General features: G+C 36.7%; 1 protein-coding gene across 9 annotated transcripts in view; it reads left to right on the top strand.

Moving 5' to 3' along the window:
* Positions 1-23,466, top strand: part of LOC111601591 (phosphatase and actin regulator 4) — a 93,899-nt gene that overhangs the window by 15,901 nt on the left and 54,532 nt on the right. For 7 of the 9 annotated variants that reach the window (XM_030225296.1, XM_030225301.1, XM_030225297.1 and 4 more), the window contains exons 3-5: positions 10,883-11,047; positions 11,510-11,608; positions 13,344-13,826. In XM_030225296.1, coding sequence (XP_030081156.1) covers positions 10,883-11,047; positions 11,510-11,608; positions 13,344-13,826 — 747 coding nt within the window. Of the gene's footprint in view, positions 1-10,882; positions 11,048-11,509; positions 11,609-13,343; positions 13,827-21,762; positions 22,183-23,466 lie in introns of those variants that run through there. The other 2 variants (XM_023318250.2, XM_023318251.2) reach the window with 2 other exon arrangements.

The following is a 23,466-nucleotide window of genomic DNA, read 5'->3' on the forward strand; positions in this document are numbered from 1 at the left end:
GCAGGCAAACACGGATTAATTTAATAGCATATTTGAAGTTTCCCATTAAAAATCGATATGTATCGATCAGTAGCTGTCAATGTGAAAGTAAAGGTTATGAAAGGTAAAGTTTTGCGGCTGACGAATACAGATTAACTTGTCAGTATATTTCAAGTTTTTTTAAGTAATCGATAAATATCGATATGTCTATGTTTCTTATTGATGTATGAACAGATTTCTATTGAGAAAGTTAAATATATTGTTGATATCGATAAATGTCAATGTGCAGCTGCTGTTTCTCTGCAGTTGTTAATCCTTCGAATCGATAAATATCGATTATCATATATCATATATCTTTCAAGCTTCTATGACGTGCGCAGCTTGAAGAAAATCTCGATTTTGTATACTATAACAAATGCACAAAAGTTATTAAAGAATCAATTATTTATTGAGTTTATCTCATAATAAAAAATAATAAATTATTCTAAATTATTCACTCTCGGTACTTTTTTTTTAGATTATGCAAATTGTGAATTCATTCAAGTCGAGACGATTCAATCTTTCAACGATTCGACTTGGCGTTGATTTCGAATGCTGTTTGATGATCTCATGTGATGCTCATGTGGCACGTGGCCAGCGCCAACTTCATTAAAATGTTATTTCAGCACTCACTTTTCTTCTGCCACTTCCATCCATTTCTTCTTCTACTTATTTTTCGCATTACTAATGAAGATATAAATAAGAGTTCCTCTTATTTTTATTTGTTCTTGTAGCTTGCCAGCTGCATTTGCCGTCAGTTTTCATTTGCTTTAATTGAAACGCAAATTACAAACGGAATTGCAACTGAGGCTGGATTGCGGGTCAAGCGTCTGTCTGTCTCTCTATCTGTCTATCTGTCTGGCCTTGATATCAATTTGTGGTACAGTCTCGTCAAAGTGTGGCGGCTTGGATAAGAAACAAAGTTTTAGCAATCATAATTGCTGCTTATCTATCTGTTGTTCAGGCCAATGTTTATCTTGGCCAACTGGCCCAACACAAAGCTTTTTGCTTCAAAAGTTTTTCACAAAAAAAAAAAATATAAAAACAAAATTCCATTAACTGTACTTTAAAGTTTGCCTGTCAGTTAACTATTTTGAACAACAAAGGATACAACTTTGGCCGGTATGTGTGATATTTGGTAGCCTCAGCTACGATATTCAAGTTTTTAATTGCCTTTAGATAAGCCAAAAGGAAAAGTTCTTAAGCCACAAAATTGATTGAGTATGTGTTGTGTGTCGAACAATTGGCTTTAATCTTTGCATTTTAGAGGGGATTGTGATAAAGCGAGTAAAACTAAATGGATATTTAAAGAATGCTTGCCATAGAGAAATTTATTATTATTTATATTTTATGCTTTTAGTTTATGATTAATATATTTTTGATGACCGAAAGCATAGTAAAGTGAAACTAAGCTTGCACAGCTTTACTTGTTTTTCTAGGAGAGTTGAGGTATATATTTTACTAAATTAATCTTTTTATTGCATTATACAGATTTTTTAAGTAAAATCAAGTCTTTCTTTTCCTATACAAGATGCTATCAATAATGTCGTTCTTAACTCTAAGTAAACTCTTGAGCTATACGCTGGCTGCGGCATCATGTCTCGTCATCATGTTCTGAACAGTTACATGAGCTCTTTTAGCTTACTTTAGTCGATTAATAGGCATTTTATATACTTGCCTGCAATTCCCAGCTAGTTCAAGTTTATTGCTTCTGCCCCACTTTTTAGCTAAATACAAAATTTTTGCGCTCATTAAAGTTTAGACATAATCAAATGTAAACAAAAACAAACGAACTGCAATTAAAATGTAAATATTTTTCAAAAAACATTTTCGCAACTATTTTGTAGCTGTCAGGCTAAACAAAGCGAAGGCCCACGCACAAATTCCAGATATATAAACGATATATACGATATATATATATATATATATATAAACTATATATATACTCAGCTGCTTTGTTTAAAAGCCAAACAATTTAGCAATCAACTGCAGTGAAATTGAAATGTTTTTAATTAGTTTGCGGTAGGCTTTAAACTGTTTCTGTATCTGATGCTGTGTATTTGTATCTGTCAGATACTTATGGCCAAAGACCTACATACGCTTGTTTCCCAATTTTGATTTACCCAAGCTTTATGCTAATTGAAAATGAATTTTTATTTGTTTTCCTCTTCAATGTTCAGTGTGTTTTTTTTTCTTCATTCCTTGGCCCGGCGTAAGTTTTGTGCAAATATTTGGCCATATGCTGCTCATCGTTTGCTTTTTTCCACGCTAGGCTCATGTTTTATGTCAAAAAAATTCTGTTTTTATTGTTGTTGTTGGGCTGTTGGTGTTCTGTTTTTGTTTTGGGCTTGTCCAATAAACTTGTTTGCCCACAGCCACACTTTGGCGACAGAACAATGTTGTAAATTTTCCAAACATGCCACCAGACAGGCAGACGGGCTAACCGCATCCCGCGCCATTCCGCACCGCCACTGGAGCCCACCTCATCAGAACTGAAATCAAATTAATAAAAGTTGTTGCTGTTGGTAATTTGAGCTGCCTGCGGGTGACAGACAACGCGCTTCAGTGCATTCTTTGCTCGTGCTCTATGGCAATGGGTAGTTTGAAATTAAGAGTGAATATGTAACAATTCAGAAATATCATAATATATGGGGATATATATATTAATCTTTCTATAACTAGAAGCGTTTTCGTTTTATATCCTAATTTATAGTTAATTTAATAGCATCTCTCTATGACCCTCTGTTATATTTTACTGCTTTGAGTTTCAGCTTCCAGTCTAGACTATTTGTTATGCATACTCCAAATAATCTAGGGTACTTCCTGCATACAAATTCCAAAGGCTTAACCCATCTATATTTAGCATTTATTGCATTATCAGGCTCTCCCTTTTACCTACTCATTGACAGCTGTTCTGACACTCAAACGTCGCTTCATGTCCCTTTCTATGCGCTTCTCATTAACGTTACTCATTTGCTCTGCTATTTATAGTTTATGCAGTTGATTGAATGTCAACGTATCGCATATACAGCTAACATATATGTCAAATGTCAAATGTCAAATGCAATTTAAATGCAATTAGCTGCTAGTTGAGCTGCGTTCAAAATGCCTTTTAATTGGCTTTTTGTTGTTGTTGTTGTTGTTTCGATTTACGGCTTTGCATTTAATATGTCATTTGTTAGTTTTCGATCGTTGCGGCCCGTCAATCGCTCACTCTCTGCATTTTCCCATGAATCATAGCTATTTGTTATTCATGGACTTTTTCACATAAACTTAATTCTACTAACTGCACTTCTCTTTCTCCCTCACTCTCTGTGTTACTCAATTCATTGTTCGTTTCAACGCAATAGTTTTTTTTGGTCAATTGCTAGAGTTATGCGTGTTTTTTTTCTATTTTCTCATACACGTAATCGTCTGAATTGTCAATCGTAATTGACTTTGACTTTGATGTACGCGTGCAAACTGTCAAATGGTTGAGTTGAGGGCGGGAGTCATAGAAGAGGCTAGTGTTTGGCAGAGGTTTAGCTTAAACCAGGCGCTGCGGTAATTTGGTTATTGCTTGCATAATATATAAATAATAGAAGGTCAAATTGAGCTGGTACATTAAAAATAACTATAAATGAAACTATGAATGCGGTTTGAGGGCATTCTATATAATCATTGATATATTTTAACGACTACACATTTAGTTATCGTAGTAATATAGGCCATATAGCTGCGCATTTCTATACCAGCGTACAACGCGCAGCCAGTAAAACATTTATGAAAAATGTTTTTGAAAAACGTTGAAAAGATTTATTTTAATCTTAAAGAGAGTGTTTAAACTTAATTTTAATTATATTATTACTATACATTATCTCTTTACTAAAAGGTTTAGCCAGTAAAACGTTTACGAAAAGTGAAAAACTTATTTTCTATAAGAAAATAGAGCATTTTATAATAGATCTGTAATAAAAATATATTTTAAATATTAGTAACATTTTTAAAGAGCAGCTAAGCCAGTAAAACGTTTACGAAATTTGAAAAACTTATATTGTTTAAAAAAGGATTATTATATAAAAAGAGATTATTATATAAAAAGGATTATTATATAAAAAAAATATTATATTAAAAAGATTATTATTTAAAAAAGATTATTATATAAAAAAAGACAATTTTATATAAACACGTTTTATGTATTCATAAACACGCAGGACAGTCTGTAAAACGTTTACGAAACAAATGCAAAGCAGGAAGTTGAAGAAGATGCAGACGAACAATTTTATTTAATATTATTTTAATGCAGTTTTTATTCAAAATTGAGCGCGTCAATTTTTCGAAACTTTCACAAAAGTTTTGCGCCTGTAAAAACTTCTGATAAATCATTGCTCAATGAGAATTTTAATGGTTTTGATTGAGCTGCTCAAGTTGAACGAGTTAATCTAAAGTATAAGTTTCTTGAGAAGATTTTATGACTGCACATCATAAATCCAAAGTCAACAACTATCGATAGTAAAGTTAAAGTTGCCCCGCACTTTTCACATTTAGTTGTCACTTTTTTTTTTTTTTTTGGCATTGGCTGCGCTTCAGTGCCACAGCTGTCAGTCAGACACACACAGAGTGAGAGAGAAACCCACTCGCCAACATGGAGCAGCAGCACTGTGTGTGTGTGTGTCTGTTGCCCATTGCCAATGTGATACGCTCACGTTTTCTATTGCTTGCGCAGCGTTGCGTATACGTAATGTGATTTGAATTTTGTGCATGTGCAGTGAACGCTTTGCTGCGCTTTGCCAAACGGCGGCGACACTGCTAGAACGAGATAGCATTATTAGCGATAGATGAATACTCTACCAGATAGAGAGCATATAGAAGCGATGTTATAGATAAGGTTTAGATGTGTGTAGATGATGTATATGTATGGCATGGAAGCCGTACTATATGACTAGTTGGAGTTTCAATAATGGTTTTTTTTAAAGGAAATTTAAATTTCTATAAAATAACTTCTAGATCTATGTTAGCTGTGGAGCTTTTTTAGTTGAGTCTGGATAAGTGAATCAAACTTTCAATATAATAATTTGTCCATCCTTATCATAGAGCTATAGCATCTATGCTGACTAGCTTAAGCTTAAGCTTAATATATTAATGCTATATAATATCTGTGGTATATAATAAAGAAAAACTAAACTATGAATGTATAAATAAATAATAACTTTAAGGTTTTTGCTCAAGTAGTTTAGTAATTTACTATGAGCAATCGCTCAGATCATATGATATGGGTGCTTTGTTGTGGTTCTTTATTAATTTGATTTTGAGGCATGATATAGGTTATGGAGATAAGCTAACAGACATGCTATATGTTCGTGCTGATCAATCATATAGATATACTTTCTATAAGGCATATATATCTCTAGCTCTCTCTCTCTATCTCTCTTTTCCTCTCACTCACACTGTCTTTTGCTTAGTATCTCATTATCTTTCTCTATCTCTCTCTCTCTCTCACTCTCTCTCTCACTCTCTCTCTCTCACCCTCTCTCTCTCACTCTCTCTCTCTCACTCTCTCTCTCTCTCTCTCTCACTCTCTATCTATATATATATATATATATATATAAATATCTATAAAGTGTATCTAAGCTCTAATTTCTTCTCACTCACTCTGTCTTTTCCTATCTCTCGCTCTCGTTCTCTTTATCCTTGTATCTCATTCTCTCTATCTTTGTATCTCATTCTCTCTCTCTCTCTCTCTCTCTCTCTCTCTCTCTCTCTCACTCTCTCACTCTCTCACTCTCTCACTCTCTCTATCTCTATAAAGTGTATCTAAGCTCCGTTGCTAATGGTATCAATTTCCACTTCCATTTAGCATTCAGCATTTACCATTCAGCTTTGGCCATTTCCGAAGCACCGTTGTCAAAATACGTGCCAGGCCAGGCGTAAATTTGGCAGTCCCCCCACTGCCCTCTCCACTGTCACGCCCCCTCAATTGCCTACACACGCTCACACACACACGCACTCGCCTCGCTTCTATCTGTTGTAGTTTCTTTGTAATTACAATTAATTTCAGGTTTCATATTGCAATCAAAATCGACAGACGGCCGCAAATTAGTTCAGTAATCGCAATGTTGTTGTGGCAATTCAAGTTGCTGTTGTTGTTGTTACACATTTTACTGTATTTTGTTGGCGTTGCCTCAATTAGCGTCGCCTGCGACCTTCGAGCATACATTTTTCGTGTAGTTTCTGTTGGTGTTTTTTTTTGCGAAAGCGCCGAGAAAAAGTCTCACAAATTTTAGCACAAATTGTGTTTTAGCTATTTTTAGCTATTTTAATTTTTGGCTTGGCTTTTTTATGCAATTTTACATTTTGGCTTAACAATTTGAATGTTTGTTTGCTATTTATGCTGGCTCACTAAGAAAAAGAGTATATTGGCTCTTAGATCTGTCAGGCGTGCGCTTTACATATATAAAATATAAAAAGTGTATATTTTTTATAGACCAAATCCTCCTCAGAAAAACCTCTAAATTGGATCATGGCAAATGCTAAAATTACAATATTTCAATAACTCAAATTATTGTTAATAACGGAATAAGTATTAAGCAGTCGGTTAAACTCGACTTGTTTCATTTTTTGTCTCGTTGTTATTTAGGTTTGACTTTGGCTTTTGACAGGTTAATTTTATTTTTTCGCTGGGCCTATTCTATGCAGCTTGAAAATTTGACAATTTAATCGAAATTTATATTTATTTCTTATTTTTTATTTATAAATTATATTTTGCTTTAATTTATTTTAGTTAAATATTTTCTGCGCTTTGTCACGTTGCGCAAATATCAATTTGTTGCTCTGATTTTTGCTGTCAATTTGTTTGGCTTAGTTATCAGCAGTGAGGCATGCACACACACGCACACACACGCACCACACACATGCACTTGACTGAGCTTTAAGTGGAACACGACAATTGACAATTTACATAAGCTTTATATGCCTCTGCTCATACGAAACGAATTTTATATATAAATAGAAAACTGCGGCTGGCTTATGATAGATATGATAAAGGTATATAACATATATGTACATATATATATATATATATATATAAATATCTATATGATAAATGAAGCCTGTTTCATGTAGAACCACCCAGAAGCGCAAATGGCTCAGTTGCAAATTCACATAACTTTGCCAAATTGCAGTTTACTTTTCAGTTTCGTTGGCATTTGCTTCATGACTTGAGCAACGCATTAAAATGTTTACAACTTTTAGATACACAATAGATATATATACATATATTATATAGACACATGCTCGCTGCTGTGTCGTGCTTTCAAACTTTCCTAACTTTGTCAGAATGCAGTTGATTTCAGTTTTTGGCTTGGCAGTCGACTCATGTTTTGTCTCCAGTGTAAAATTGTGTTTTTGGCAATTTTTAGATATTAAATATAATATATTCAGTAGGTCTTGTTAAGAACTTGCGCTGTTTCTCTGCTGAAGAGTTGCTTTTTAATATGATTTTTTTTAGTTAGTTTTTTATATATTACTTACATTCTGTTTTATAGGAATAGAAAATAAATAAAAAATATAAATAAAAACTATAAAAAAAAAAAACGAAAAAAGAAGTAATGGCAGAAGGAAAAAAATTACAGAAAAAAAATTTAAAAAAAAAAATAAAGAAAAAAATAAAATAAATCAAAAAATTAAGAAAAAATAAAAAAATATTAATGACAAAAAAAATATTTATAAATGAAAATAAACCAAAAATAAAATACTAAATTATAAATTAATAATAATAAATATATATAATAATATTGTTGACATTGTTGACTCTTGTTTTTGTTCGATGAAGTTCAAATGGTTTCAACTTCAGCCAAAACAATTTTAAAGACGTAGTTGGAGCGTGTTCCTAAACTTTTTATAAACCAGCTGCTTTATATGTATATACATAGATATTTGTTATGACTTATATTATTTTATGCACACGCCCCTTCGCCCAGCCCGCCCATATTTATGTTGTGCCTCACATAATATTTTTCTATAGAATTTATTTAAGAATATTTTTTTGTCAGCTGTATTTGTGTTGTGGATGCCGAGGGGTATTCAAGCGAGAATAACAACATACAGTGTGGAGCCACAAAAACAACAACAGCAACAACAACTGCTGAAACCAACAACCAACAACAACAGTGCAAACAATGGAACCCACAAACAACTTTCGCGAAAACTCGTTTTCCACGCGTTCGCATAAAATATTAAAAACAACAACAACAACCACATTGTTGACTCTTGTTGTTGCCGCCCTTGTCACTTATAGCCGTATAGCCTGTACTGCAACGTGGAGCAGCTGCCGTTGCCTGAGCTTGGCTCCCTCCAAAAAGTCGAAAGCCAAAAACTGGTTTCAGTTTTTTTTTGTTTTCTTTTCGCGCACACCTTACACAGCTTGATGAAAAAAGGTTTTAAGCTGTAAGAAATTTAAAAAGATTTTTCGCAGCTTCAATTTTTGCGCAGTTTTTCTTGGGCGACAAAATTCTCGCTATTTTCTCTGGCGCCATTTAAATGTGGCTGCATTTCCGTTGCGTTTTTGTCGCTTGCCTCGGGGCGCTCACGTTGCATGTCATTCACGTGCAACAGCTTCAATCCAAGTGGTTTCTCTCAGCTTGACACACATTCTCTACCGCGCTCACTCGCTCTGTCCACGTCTCCCGCTCGTTATGCAACTGAAATCAAGCATGAAAAGCTGCTTCAACAATTGACCACAATTGGGACGAACCGACAGCGGCTTGGCCCCGTCCATGTGCCGGGCTTAAAGGAAGCCAAATAGTTCTTAGCCCATTTGCCACAATTTTGTGGTATTTATAAATACGCTTCAGCCCAAGACCGGCTACAATAACTTGGCCATTGAAGTTGCAAGGCGAGTGGAACGAAGCAAATTCAATGAAAGTTCTGAAATATGTAAAGGGATTTCTAGATGAAATATATGGAAATGTATTCTCTTAATATGGGTAAATATATCACGAAAGAATCTTCTATTAATAGATGAATAGATGGAAATAAAGCTAGTTATATTTCTTTGAATCTAGATACCTAATGAGATATTCGTGTTCAAGAGTATGTGTATGAGTATTAGTGTAAAACGAATATGAATATGAATATGAATATGAATATGAATATGAATATGAATATGAATATGAATATGAATATGAATATGAATATGAATATAAATATGAATATGAATATGAATATGAATATGAATATGAATATGAATATGAATATGAATATGAATATGAATATGAATATGAATATGAATATGAATATGAATATGAATATGAATATGAATATGAATATGAATATGAATATGAGTATGAGTATGAGTATGAGTATGCGTCTGCGTCTGCGTCTGCGTCTGCGTCTGCGTCTGCGTCTGCCTCTGCGTCTGCCTCTCCTTGTGGCTCTGCCTCTGCCTCTGCCTCTGCCTCTGCCTCTGCCTCTGCCTCTGCCTCTGCCTCTGCCTCTGCCTCTGCGTCTGCGTCTGCGTCTGCGTCTGCGTCTGCGCCTGCGTATGAGTATGAGTATGAGTATGAGTATGAGTATGAGTATGAGTATGATTATGAGTATGAATATAATTGTGAATATGAATATGAATATGAAGTGGATCTGCAGAGACACCTATACCCATACCTAGAAATAGGCTGAAATATTTCGAAACTATACAAATTTCTGCTCAATTGCTGCTCACATTGAAGCTAGCAAAGTTACTCGAGTTTAACTCTTTAAATAGATAAGCATATAAATAGATAAGCATATCTCTCAAAGACTTTTTAAATCTAATTGACTTTCTTATATAATGAAACTTGTTTACAGGGTATTTTAGCGCTGTGCTCAGCGACTTTTATTATTATATAAAATTTTTATTGAAATAGTTAAACTTTTTATGAGCAGATGAAGTTTATGATATATGTATATTTTATGTATATATATATTCCATATAGTGCACACATAGAGCATAGAAACTTCGTTGTTTTCTGTCAACTATTTTTTTTTTACTATTTATTTTACTATTTTTTGTGAGTTGTTTTTATTCTCCGCTATGTTTTTTCTTCTGCTTTTGCGCTCTTCTGCTTGGCTCCTCCAGCTATTTGTAGGTAGCCTAATTTCAACGCTTCAATGCTGTCCGTGTATGTGTGTGTGTGAGTGTGGGTGACTGTGCCCAGCTTATCTGAAGGCAGCATCAGAGTCAACAACAACAAATGAGAAACAGCTGCCGCCGCAGCAGCAGCAGTAGCAGCGGCAGCAGAAGGGGGAATTTATTTTTTTTTCATTTCTTTCTTTCTGTTTTGTTTTTGCCTCTGCCACGCCCCCTGCCCTCGCTACTACTATGAAACGAGTCTAAATAGTTGAGGCAATCGTTGGCGACTTAAGCTCGGTTCTGCCTCTACTTTAGCCAATTAGATTTGGCTCGTAGTCAAGTTGGCATTGGCCATTTGTAAGCAGGCCAGGCGATGGCTTTAATGGCTAACAATTTGCTTAGAATTTTGATGCAGAACCTTGCCCCTGCCCCTTCTTCTTGCAGAAAACTTGTTTTGAATTTGTAATTGATTTGTCAAATGATGTTCAAACGTCATCATCTCCATCGTCATCATCATCGAGTCGATTGCATAAAGCAAAATATTTTACGGCATTTTTTGCTGTTGTTTTCGCTTTGCAGTTTTCGCTTTCTGCCAACGTCATAACGTTGCAACTGCCGCATGCCACACACATACAATGAGCGGCAAGGGGCGTGGCAAGCCGGCCCATTTTTAGACAGTTGTTTAACCGCTTCCGCGCAGCATTCGTTGTGTTATTAACTCATCTCTATAGCTATCTCCTTCTAATTCCTGCTCTCTTCCTCTCTCTTTTATTGCAGCCAAGAAACAAAATGGCGCCGCCATACGCACAAATAGCTTGGGCTCTGGCACCCGCACCCCGCCCCTGGAGCGCAAGAGCAAACTGAGCGCCCTCGGCCGTTTCTTCAAGCCCTGGAAATGGCGCCGAAAAAAGAAGAGCGAAAAATTCGAGGCGGCCTCCAAATGTAAGTTTGACCATCATTATTATCATTGTCATTATCATTGTCATTGTCATTGTCATTGTCATTGTCATTGTCATTGTCATTGTCATTGTCATTGTCATTGTCATTGTCATTGTCATTGTCATTGTCATTGTCATTGTCATTGTCATTGTCATTGTCATTGTCATTGTCATTGTCATTGTCATTGTCATTGTCATTGTCATTGTCATTGTCATTGTCATTGTCATTGTCATTGTCATTGTCATTGTCATTGTCATTGTCATTGTCATTGTCATTGTCATTGTCATTGTCATTGTCATTGTCATTGTCATTGTCATTGTCATTGTCATTGTCATTGTCATTGTCATTGTCATTGTCATTGTCATTGTCATTGTCATTGTCATTGCCATTGTCATTGTCATTGTTTGTCATTGTCATAGTTTTTTGTATTATTTATTTATTTATTTTTATCTCTTTGCCTCACAGCACTGGAGCGCAAGATTTCTGTACGTGCCAATCGCGATGAGCTAGTGCAAAAGGGCATTCTGCTGCCAGAGAGTCCGCTGGGCAATATACCAGAACCGGGTAAGTGCCACAGCTAAGAACAGATCAGAAAACGTAGCTCTCTGAGCTTTACAAAAAAGTCAAAATGGGAAATGGAAATAGTTTAAAGAAATAAGAATGGTAGAAGAAAAACAGAGATAAAGGGTTTACCCTAGTCATGCTTTCTGTACTTAAATCGTGCTTCTTATCTTGTATGTTTTAATTTTTAGTTTTTTTTTTCCTTAGACTGCCTTTCACTTACTATTTAATCTTATCGTTATCATTAGTCCTATCTCTCCTCTTTCCATCCTTCCATATCTCACTGTCATTTCCCTGGAGCTTTCTTATTCGTTCTCTAACTTGGCCTTGCACAGCTACATTCCATTCCTACCCTCTTCCAAGCCTTTTTCCTGAATTGAACTCTCTCCTTTTCCCTTCTGTCCACGCAAAGTCCTGTCATCTACTTTCCCCCGTTCAATGCTCTTCTCTTTACTTTATGCTTTTTCTCACTTTCTGTTTGTTTTATACTTTCATTTTTAATTTTAATTTTTTCTTAATGTTTTCTTAAGAATTCGACTTTTACATTTTATAAATTTCCTGTCGCCTTTCTCTGCGATTCTCATTAATTCAAGTCATGCTAACATTTTTAATAAATAAACGAGTGAGAGGCAAAGCTAAGTGAAGAGGGAGATAGAGGAGGAATAATGCGTCAGATCAAAGAGGCATTTGTGCTTAAGCAATTTGGCCAATTGTAGAGCTCCTTCTATTAGCGACTTTCCCAATAGTTCGCTCAATGCATTTTCAATTAAATCATTTCAAATCTTTCAAGCAGATTAAGATATTTTGCTAACTGTGGAATTTATTTTCTATTAAATTCCTAAATGGCTTCGCGTCCCGCAGAGCTCAATTTCATAAACTTCTAGCTAACTGTGCGCTGCAAAACTGTATATATTTATATATATTAGGAAAGTCTTACAAAGCCATATAGCTCACATCTAATCCCCCATTGAGCTTTGTTGTTATGCACAAAAGTTTTTTAAGCAAAGCCTGGCAACTGTTTTTTTTTTGTTTTGGATAAGCAACTTAAACAAAAACCCGACCACAGGCGCACAAATGTATCGTTGGCTTTCAGTCTTGGCCTTTGTGCGCTATGACAGACAAACAAAACGGAAATTGGCCATAATCCACGCACGATTTAACCGATGACGAGGCCCGTCGACTTGGCTCTCAGTCACGACGACGACGACGACGCTTAGCTGCCAGGTTTCCACTTTGCTAAATTGTTTGTTCGGCATGAGGGCAGGGCAGGGTTGTGTCGGAGCTCTTGTTTCCTTCCGCCACACTTCAGTCATGACGCGCCGTCAGTGGCCCAACAATTGCAGATGTACAAAGTGAAGTATACGCAGACAGTCCAATCGCTGTTCGTGTCTTTGGGGACGTCGCCAACATTCTCTTGTTCGGTAATTAATCAACGGCAGCTAATTGTCAATGCGAGACGTCAACGAAGAAGCAGCCAACTTGAACGCCAAATGCATTCCAAATCGATGAAAGAAAAACTCTCGAACCTACCTCAATTTTTAGTTGCTTAGCCCAGTCAAGCTTTGCGCCGCTGCTCGCTCATAGATGGCGCTGTGGGCGAAAGTTTTGCTTGGAAAAGGTGAAAGCTAAGTTGAATGAAAGAGCTTTTAAGCAGCAGCAGGCAAAAGCTTGTCGCATTTATGAATGACCGAAAGCTTTTACTAACTCTCCCTCTCTCTTTCTCCCGTTCTCCTTGCAGGCGAGGAGTCGTACTATAATAGCGGAGCCACTGCGAATGGCTCGCTGCTCTCAGCCGTCCATAATAATTCCATAAATCAAGCCAACAATTCCATTAATGCCACCACCTATGGCAGCGCCAACAATGCGTTGCTCACACAGCAGCAGCAGCAGCAGTTGCAGCAGCAGCAGCAACAGCAATTGGTAGGCGGGGGCGTGGCCAGCTCAATATCCGTGCAACAGTTCAATGCAAATTCCATGCTCAACGGCGCCAGCCTCAATCAACAGAATTCCATGGCCAATGGCGGAGGTGGCGGTGGTGGTGGGGATGGCTCCTCGGACACATCCTCTTTGAGTGGTGGTGTGCCACACTCACAGTCGGCACCACAGCAGCTAAGCGTGGGTCAGCAGGCGCAGCAGCCGCCGCCACTGACGCCGCTTGCTCAGCATCATCAGGCGCTGGCACAGCAGCTGCAGCAGCGATTCGCCATCAGCAACAATAACGGTAAGTCAGCAAACTTCGTATATACTCATATATATATAGGTTGGGAGTGGGGAGAACTTCAACATTTTATTGTTGCAATTGCAATTGGCAACTATTGTTGGGGAAAATGTTCGCTGTAATTGGAAAAGCGGGAAAAACAATTCTTGAAAAGTTTTTCTATAGAACTGAAAAGATTCTTCGTCCTTTGTTCAGCACAATGCGCTTTCTGATGAAGTTCTGAATGGAATTATTACAATTACAAATTGTATTGTTATTATTCTTATTTTCATAATTATTATTAAGTATTTAAACTATTGTTTTGCGAGATTAATGTGATGTAATGAAGGAGAACAAATTACATGATCCTCCAGCAGAGATATAATCTGTATAACAGATATCTGAAAACTGTCAGATATCTTAATTGTATAACAGATATCCGTAAAGTGTATAACAGACACATGTAGTCAGTATTACAGATATCTGTAATTTTTATAACAGCTATATTTTGTATAACAGATGTAAACTGTATAACAGATATAATCTGTTTAACAGATATGTGTCTATAAACTACATTTCTAATATAAATAATGATATTCCTGATTCAAACAATTTATTCCCACTATTTATTCCTATCTATTGCCCACTATAAAGCTTAGTTTAAGTTCAAAAACCCAATTACATCAACGTCTTCACAGACAGATTTAGTGCCACCCACAAGCATTGCATACTTTGGGGCTTTGGCGAATAGCCATAAATATTGCTGCCTACTTTCGAGCGCTGTGCTAAAACTCAATTACACAGAGACAACAACAGCCCGAGTCGTAAATATGACGCGCTTAAAGCCAATTTAAGTCGAGTTAACGCCCAGTTAAGCTGTTCCCCTGTCTCTCACTCACTTTCCTACATGCAAAGTCACATGTATTTGCTTTGCCGTTATTCCTGACTACAGCAACTGTCGTTGTTCTACTTGTTGTCAGCACTTGCGGCAGTTTGCCAAAAAGTCAGATAAAATGTTAAACAAAACACAAGCAAATGGCTTGCAGGGAGAGGGCTTTGTGGATAGTCGTGGCTATTTCGAATGGTAAACAAAACGGCATATCTGGCGTGCTTTTGCACTTGACATTTATGTATATTGACTCGCCGTAAGTTTTTGCTGCCTCCCCCTCTTGCTTGGGCACTCATAATGAGCATGCAAACATATATTTGATGACTGTCTAAAAAATTATTCAGTGCGCTTGAAGCTTTACGGCATTGCGTTTCGTCGTGTTTGTTTTGTATTTGATGCTGTTGCGGCGACGACTGCAGCCGGCATGTGCTTGCCTGTGTCGCGCTCTCTTCGCCGCCGCTGTTGCCGCCGACGCTCTCTTGACGCGCACGTTTTGTGCTTTTGTTTATTTTGCACTTGATTCGCTGAGCAGCAGACAGTCGAAGAGAGAGCACGCTCTCTCACTGTTACTTTTTATCATACGCTACTGCGTCGTTTTTGTTGTTGGCTTTTGGGCTAGCTGGACGGCGTCGCATTTTTATGGCAAATCGTTTCGCTGCTTGCTGCTCTGTCGATTCCTATGTTCAGTTAACATTAAAACGCAGGCCGCTAGAGCAGTGTGTTTTTGTCGTCGCGTTAGAACCAAATAAAAGAAAAGAAAAATAAATTAAAAAAAAATATATTTAAAAAGAGATACACTGAAAATATGCGCAAATATTTATAAAGTGTTTATTGTGCCAGTAATTTTTTGTAAAGTGTCTACCGCTCTCTATCTGGCGCTATCGCTCGCCTCTCGTGTACGTGTGTGTCTGTGTCTTGTGTTCGCGTGTGTGTGTGTATGTGTGTGTGTGTGCTAAGACAACAACACTTTTACACGATAAAATATGTAATATTTGATAGCTGCAATATTTATGTCATTTAGCTAGACGCTTTTGCTTATGCATAATGCCAAGTTTAAGTGTTGACAATACAATGGTTGTTTGGACGAATTTTTATGTTACCGGCTGCAAGTTATATGAATTCATTTTGAAAAGTTTCCCGATCCTTTAATAGCTTTTACTTAAAAAGTTTTATAAGCTCTTAATTGCTTTTAATCGTCAAATTTGTTTTGTTTCTATACTTCTTATATTTCAACTGTAAAAACAAAAAAAATAAATAAAACTGCATTGTCAGCGCTATGCAAGGAAACGCAATTACAATTGAGCTTTTGTCAGCAACAGCGCTGACCACAAAAATAAACCACCCTGAAAAACAAAACAGAAAGGAAAAAACAATAACAATAACAATAAATATATATATAAAACGTAACAAAAACAAACAATGCGACAAGCTGAACTAACGGCACAAGCGAAACGTGTACAAAATATTTCCTCTTATGTTTTGGGTTGACGAACGTCGGCACAAAGCGCAACAAAAATATTTCTGTAAAAAGGAATTTCTGTGTAAAATGCAACAGCGAGCGGTGTGAGAGTGAGACAGATTTGGTGAGAGGGAGGTAGGCAGGCAGTCAAAGCAAGGCGACGGCGAATTAAAAGCAGGCACGCAATAGCATTTTTAATTTGCATATGTGTGCTTGTGTATGTGTGTGTTTGAAGTAGTGGTAGCCTGGTTTTCGTCATGAAGAGAGGGAGACGTAGAAAGCTAGGGAGAGAAGTGGGCGCAAGGCTTTGCTATTTCTTTTTCGAGTTTTGTTTTGTGTGTTTGCTGCAGCGCACAGCAAACGAACTTTAATTTGCCGTCATTCTACTTTTGGTCTGGTTTTCGCCGCCTGCTCTGCTCACATTACGCATACGCAGCGGCAGCAAGAGGAAGCAGCAAGTTGTTGCCTACCATGGGGCGCGCTATCTCTCGCTTGCACTCACACATCCTTGCTGCGCGTTGCCTTTTGCTTTTGATATTCGCTGCGTTTGAATGTGCTCTCCGGCAATTTCGCTCTCTGGCTTACGCTCTCGCTGTCTTTGTTTTGTATTGAGTGTCGACAAAATAAAAAACTAGAAAATAAAGCTCAGCAGACTGTGGCTAATTTTCGCTTGAATATTTCTTGGCAAAATGTTTATAAATTTTGTTAATTGAAGCTGTTATTAAATTGTTTGTAACAAATTATGTAGGAAATTCTTGAAAAGCGGCAGATGTCTGTATGTGTAAGTAAGAGTTGTGTTTGTGTTTGTGTTTGTATGTGTATGTGTAGGCCGCACTGCATCCCTGAGGTCGTCTACCTTTTTTTCTGCTGCTTCTCTTTCGCTGCGATTTCGTCATTGTTAGAGATGCCAATGCAACTGTCTACATGCATATGTATGTGTGTATACATGTGTTTTATTTTTCTGTGAATTTCCTCTGCATCTTAATCATCATAATAATAAACATTGCAATTTCATTCCTTTCTTCTTCTGCAATCTCTTCATATTGTGCTAGGTTAGCAATTCATCCAGTGTTGTAAAGTGACCGCTTACCCACTCTCTGTGCATTTGCAACTTGATTCTTTTCTGCTTTTATTTGTGTTAAGTGTTTGTTTATTTTTTTTTTGTTCAATTGTTTGAGAAGTCTGGCATCACTCACTCTATTTCTCTTACCTATTGGCCACTTTATTTATATTTTAAGTTTTCTAACTTTTCTTATGCTTTGCTTTCCGCTTGTGTCGCATTCTAATCTATCGAGATATGCTATTTTCATTGCCGTTGCTTTTCCATACAAAATCTTATTAAATTGCTACCAGATAAGACCTCCTTAGATACATATGCATGTATCTTTCTATATATATATATATAATGACTAATTGAGTCACTGTACGCCCACATTTGAGATAATGCAATTAGACGAGGCAGCCACCTGAGGTCTGTTGTGTTATTATTCCAATTGGCAAGTGAGTGGAGTGCAGATAGAGGAGAATTCTAAACTCACGTAATCTTTGTCTGTGTATGCGTGCCTTGGTTAACAAACAATTCAATAATGATACCCTGTAATATATATAAAAGGGCATATATGTGCAATCAGACAATTTTAAGTATCTAAACGATTTTGAATGCATATAACAGTGTGTATAACAGTCTTTTAATAACTAGTTTTCTTAATTTAAATAGAATTTTTAAGGAATAAACTGTGTATAACAGTTTATCACTTGTTTTAAAACAGCTTAATGTAGAATTCCGAAGAAAGTTCTGTAAATAGATAAGCCACAAATAGGAGATAAATAGTTAAAGTCAAATTGCTGAATCATGAGTGCTGTAAAAAATAAACTAATAAATTATTGAAGCTGAACAGACGCTATAAAAATTAAAGCGAGATAAGTTAAGGAATTTGTGTAAAGCTGCTGGCTCGCTGGGCACTTGTTTCTTCTTCTTTTCGGCCAGGGTATATGATAAAATGAACTGTTTCTTTTGCTTGGCTTGGCCTATCTCCTACGGCTTAGTCATTAGCAGCCAATCTGGCAATTAGGGCAGCACACAACAACAATTGTTTCGGTCTCTGATAAGCTTCGATTAGAAATCATAGAGAACAGAACCAAAAGCAAAAAAAAAAGAAACAAAACTTAACAAAAGACATCATTAGGCAGCAGTGGAGTTGGCCTTTAAAGTGGTTTTCCAATTTGTTAGCCAAGAATTTGGGCTTTAAATGATGAATGACCAAGTTGGTGGCAAAAGCTACAGTTATTTATGGTTTTTGTTGTTGATTGTGAATCAATTTTGGTGCTGCGACTGCCACTTGCGCCTTTTGCATTTAATTTGCTAATTAAAACGTCTAGCAGGGCGTGAATGTTGTGCTGCTTTGTAGAAGTCGATAGGTAGAGACAGAGAGAGGGTGGTTGCAGGGGCAGGAAGAGAGACTCGAGTCCTGTAGTGGCCACTCCTCGAGCTTTGCATGTCATTGGCTCGTAATCAGCGCTGGAGCGACATCCGTTCGCAGTTTGCTTTATGCTTCCTCCTTTCTATGTCGCCTCCTTTGGGAGTTTTGTGCCACGTTACGCTTCACTTGACCAGTTCCGGACTGTGTTTCCCTCATTCACTTCAGTCTAATTTGTTTAACAAATAGTTTTGCAGTGTTCACACTGTGTTTATTCATTTAACCAAATCCCTCTCTAGCTTGCTCTTTCTGCCTGTCTCCCTCTCTCTGCTCATTAATTAGCATTTTTACTCACTGTTCGAATTTCGATTTATTGTTTTTCGCTTGTTGCTGTTGCTTTGTGTAAACACAGCCCAAATTTCCGGACTGACACAAAGTGTTTTTCATTTTTCACAGTGATACTCTAGCTCAAATCCATCCAGAAGAGGTATATTAGCGAGCGTTAACTCGATAAGATATGAACGGTGGCAATAAAGTTCAGATTACTTAAGCTCTGAATTCATTGATTTACAATTTCGCTTTGGGCTACATTCGTAAACATTTTTTGACTCATTTTGCTTGAAAATAAATTTTTAAAATATTTTTTATGTTAAAATTTCATTCTTATTCATTTTACAAGATTTTTGTTCAGTGAATTTTCAATTCTTTTTTGAGCATTGTTCGCAAACTTTTTTCTAAGCATATTAAATAGCTTTTGCTTGGTATTTAAGAGTTTATGTAAGTTTTAATAATTTTATTGCTTGTTCAAATTAATATATTTAGTCTTCTTTTTTATGCTGCATTCGTAAACGTTTTGACATTTGAATTTTCTATAGTTTTATTCAGATTGTGAGCATTCTCTGGCAATATAGTTTAGTAATATTATAGTATTATATTAACTTCAACTCTTCAATTCTGCTCTGCGCTGTATTCGTAAATGTTTTACTAGCTAAATTTTTAAGGCTGCTTCTGCTACTCTTTAGAATACTTCCGCTTCAGCTGCTTTGCAGCGTATTTCATAGTCGACTCTTTTCTTAACTTGCCTTCATTTAATGTGTTTCGCTCGCCTGTGCCCGCTGCTCGGCTCTCGTTTCGTTTGCCTCAATTAAAAACTGTGCTGCCCACATGTTATACATATATATATATATATATATATATATACATATATATTGTTTTTTGCTACTCTTGCTTCCATATTTTCGAGATACATTTTTAAGACGCCATAAAAGTCGAAAAAATGACAATGTCAATGTCTCAACAGTTGAGCTGTCCCTCACTCTCTCTCCCACTCTCTTCCCTGCTTGTGTGCTAGTGACCTCCAGTGCCCCAGAGACAGTTGTCGCTGCAGATCCGGTGCTGGAATTCTTGATGGTGGGCGCCTGGTCATCAATTATAATTCTCTGCTCGCTTTTATGGTGGCGTATACTTGATGCGAATGCCTCGCTTGTTGTTTCTTTCTTTTTTCTTTTAATTATGCACAATTGCCGCTAAATTTGTCGCGTTGCAGCTTCCGGTATTCAATGCTCGTTTGCTGATTTTGCCTTTGTCAGCCTCAGCCTCAGCCTCGACCCCTGCCCAACCCCGAACTGAACTGAATTCCAATTCAATTTTCGATTCTTCGCCTCTCGCCGTTTCGCAATGAATTAAAATGTTCAATTGAATTTGGCGCTGCTTTTGTGGCAGCTATCAATGCAGCTGCCGCATCGCTCACACGCCAGCTACTCGGTTCCATGTCGTGCCTGGCGCGTTGACTTTCGGATTATAATCTTTATCAATTTGGGTTTGGGGGCTGTGCGCCAGTTAAGCCCAAGTGCCACACGCTGCTGCTGGTGTCAGTTTTCTCGGAATGTGTCGCGTCATCTGCCAGCAGCCAAAAGATTTTTGCCCTGGGAAAGTGTTTCGCTTGAATGACTCGAGCTTTAAGAATATTGATGAAGTGTGCCCCAGGCGCATTAAGGTTGACAGCGCATTGCTAAATGTTTGATGCTTGAGATAAGCATTGTCTGCTTCAAGTCAGCTAATCGAGCTGTCAGCACGAAGCTTTAATGTGCTTCGGGGTATAGGCAATGGAGCTTTTATGAGTTGTCTTCATGTGTTAAGCATTCATTTTGTTACTGTTAAGCATCAAAATTTTGATCGGATTATTGATTTCAAGTATTTTCAAGCTGTCAAGCAGCTTTGTAGCACATTTAATTAACTGATTAGTATCTACAGCTATATCTATTATTGCTAATATAAAGATATCATGTGCTTGGTTTACCCAACATCAAGAAATATTACGCATACGACAAGTGGTTCTCCGTTATGTTAGCTTTAATGGGCTTTTAAGCTAGTTTTTCTAGATATTTTAAGCATTTAATAGGGCATTTTGCCCAACTATGCGTTATCATATCAACTTTTATTGAAACTATATTACGTATACGACAAGCTCTTCGAATAGATACAACGCTTAGATGGTTTTTAATGGACTTAGAATGACTAAATGTGCTTTTAATATGCGTAAAAAGCTTCTTGAACTTACAGCAGTTATATTCACTACACTTGAAGTTCATTTATGGTATTTGCAGTTGTTTACGCCCAGTCATCGACCATTCCGCTCTCAAAGATGCCAGCTTTGATAAGCTTCGAAAGTTTGTTTCTTGTTTTCTTTTGAATTTTTGCTCAAATGAAAAGTTTTTAAGCCGAAGTTAAACTAAAGCACAGAATTCTCAGAACTTTTAGTACTTGGTATGCCCCATGCCAACTGCTCTCAGGTGCAGCTTCTATTTATAGACGGCCTTCAGTTGCCTGTTTAATAATACAAAAATTTCTGATGAATGAACAAATTTTAATTGAACTCTTGCATCCATATGTTCAGATATTCGTTTTGTGATATTGTAAATAAATATTTATATATATAAAAAAACACCAACAAAACTCAAGCACAATCAGTAATACCAAATAAAATTAACGCACAAATAAAAAAAAATATTAACAACGAGTGAAATAACGAAGGGCGTAAATTACGAATGCGAAAATAAAAGAAATACATAGAATCTGCAGCAATCAGTGATAATCAATTAATAAAAAAAAAAAACACCAAACTAAACAAAAAGTGAAATCAAATCAAATCAAATCAGTTATAGGCTTTATTAGCTGTAGACAAGCAGTACGAGAAGAAGCAGAAGCAGCTACTATATGTGATAAAGTCAAGTGTAAATCAAAGTTTGTCGTCACAATCAACAATAAATATAAATAAATAGTAAAAATAATTCAAGGGGCCACCACACAAGTGCACACTCTCATACATACATACATACGTACGTGCGTAGAACTTGCATCTTGAATGTGTTATAGAGCCGCAAGCGATAATAACCGGTTATAACCGGTAAGGGATAGATGAGAGGCGGTGCAAGGACTCGCAGTCAACTCGAATTCCCATAACTGCCGTTAATTGATGCACCACGCTTCAAGATTTCTAACAGTAAAGCAAAGACAAAACCAAAAACTAAAGCAACAACCAGAAAAGGAACGTTAAAAGCGACCTCAAAGCCACGCTGATGATGGGCTACATCATGGGTTGTGCTTGTTTCAAAGGTATGTACAAGTATGTGTGTATGTGTGCCACACATAAACTCACTCTCACGCGCGCCCTCTCTCTACTCTCTCTCTTTCTGTCTCAGTTTGTCATTTGTCAACTCTCATTTTTGTGTTGGCATCGCGTTTCCTTCCGCTCATTAGCTTTGTTGCTTCTTCGTCTTCAAATTTATTGTTTTGCCTCTTACGCATTTTCGCATTCTTCGCACGCAAAACGTCATTAAGTAACGTCACAAAGTCAGCGTGCATGCGCACGTGTCAACACTTACTCTCTCTTACACGCTCTCTCTCTCTCTCTCACGCTCTTTTTATGGCAAACAATTCGCACTGTTAGTTAACAGTTTTTATGGCAGCGCAGCTTCGTGACAACGTCAAGGCAGGCAGGCAGCGCAGCCTTTTTTATTGCCCTGTAAAATCTCTGTGTGCAAAATGCATGAGATTTGCTTTGCCTTTGCCTTGCCTTGCCTTGCCTTGCCTTTGCCTTTGCCTTGCCTTGCCCGTTACATTTAATGTGTGTGCGTGTGCGTGTGTGTTCTTCGTCATTTCTTGTTGTCGTCGCTTAAAGGATTTTTGAGTGCATATGTGTGTATATATGTGTGTGGGCAGCTTGTGTATTGCTCGACAGCCTTTTCAGCGCAAAGTGATTTTTTGTTGTCTTTTGCACTTTTCTAGCGATTTGTTATGTGAGCTTAATAAGCTGCCAAGTTATGTGCGGCCCTTAACAGTTTTTTTTTATAAATACTTTTATCTATATAACATTTATTTTCCATTTTAAAATAAATATTTAAAGCTTAAGTCAAATCTTTTTTGTGTCAATTTACTCTCGAATCTTATCCCATATACTTTTTTTGTCCTTAGTCAATTGGCCAATTGACAATCAAAATTAATAAATAAATCTGCCAAAACCTGAAATTTTGTGACAAAATAAGAAACATGTTAAGCTTAACATTAATTTCATTTCTTTTTTTTTTTTTAAATTTTGAGCTTATCACTAAAATTTAGCTAAACTATTCCAGCTCAGTCTCACTACTATTTTTATAAACACAGTTGTATATTTTCATCTTAATTATTCATTATTTCCTATACTCTTAGCCAACTCTTACAAACTTCTTAGCATTTTCTCAAAGTGCATACATTTTATAGTTTTATTTTGGGAAAATTTACAATTAACCGTTAAAAAAGAAAGTATTTGGGGCATAAAAATTCCAACAGCGTCTTAACATTAACTTTTTGTTTTATAGTCACAAATGCGCTGTGCCACAAATTGTGGCACACACACACGTA

Source organism: Drosophila hydei, unplaced genomic scaffold (assembly GCF_003285905.1).
Source record: "Drosophila hydei strain 15085-1641.00,03,60 unplaced genomic scaffold, DhydRS2 tig00008128-arrow-arrow-pilon, whole genome shotgun sequence".
Classification (NCBI taxonomy): Eukaryota; Metazoa; Arthropoda; class Insecta; order Diptera; family Drosophilidae; genus Drosophila; species Drosophila hydei.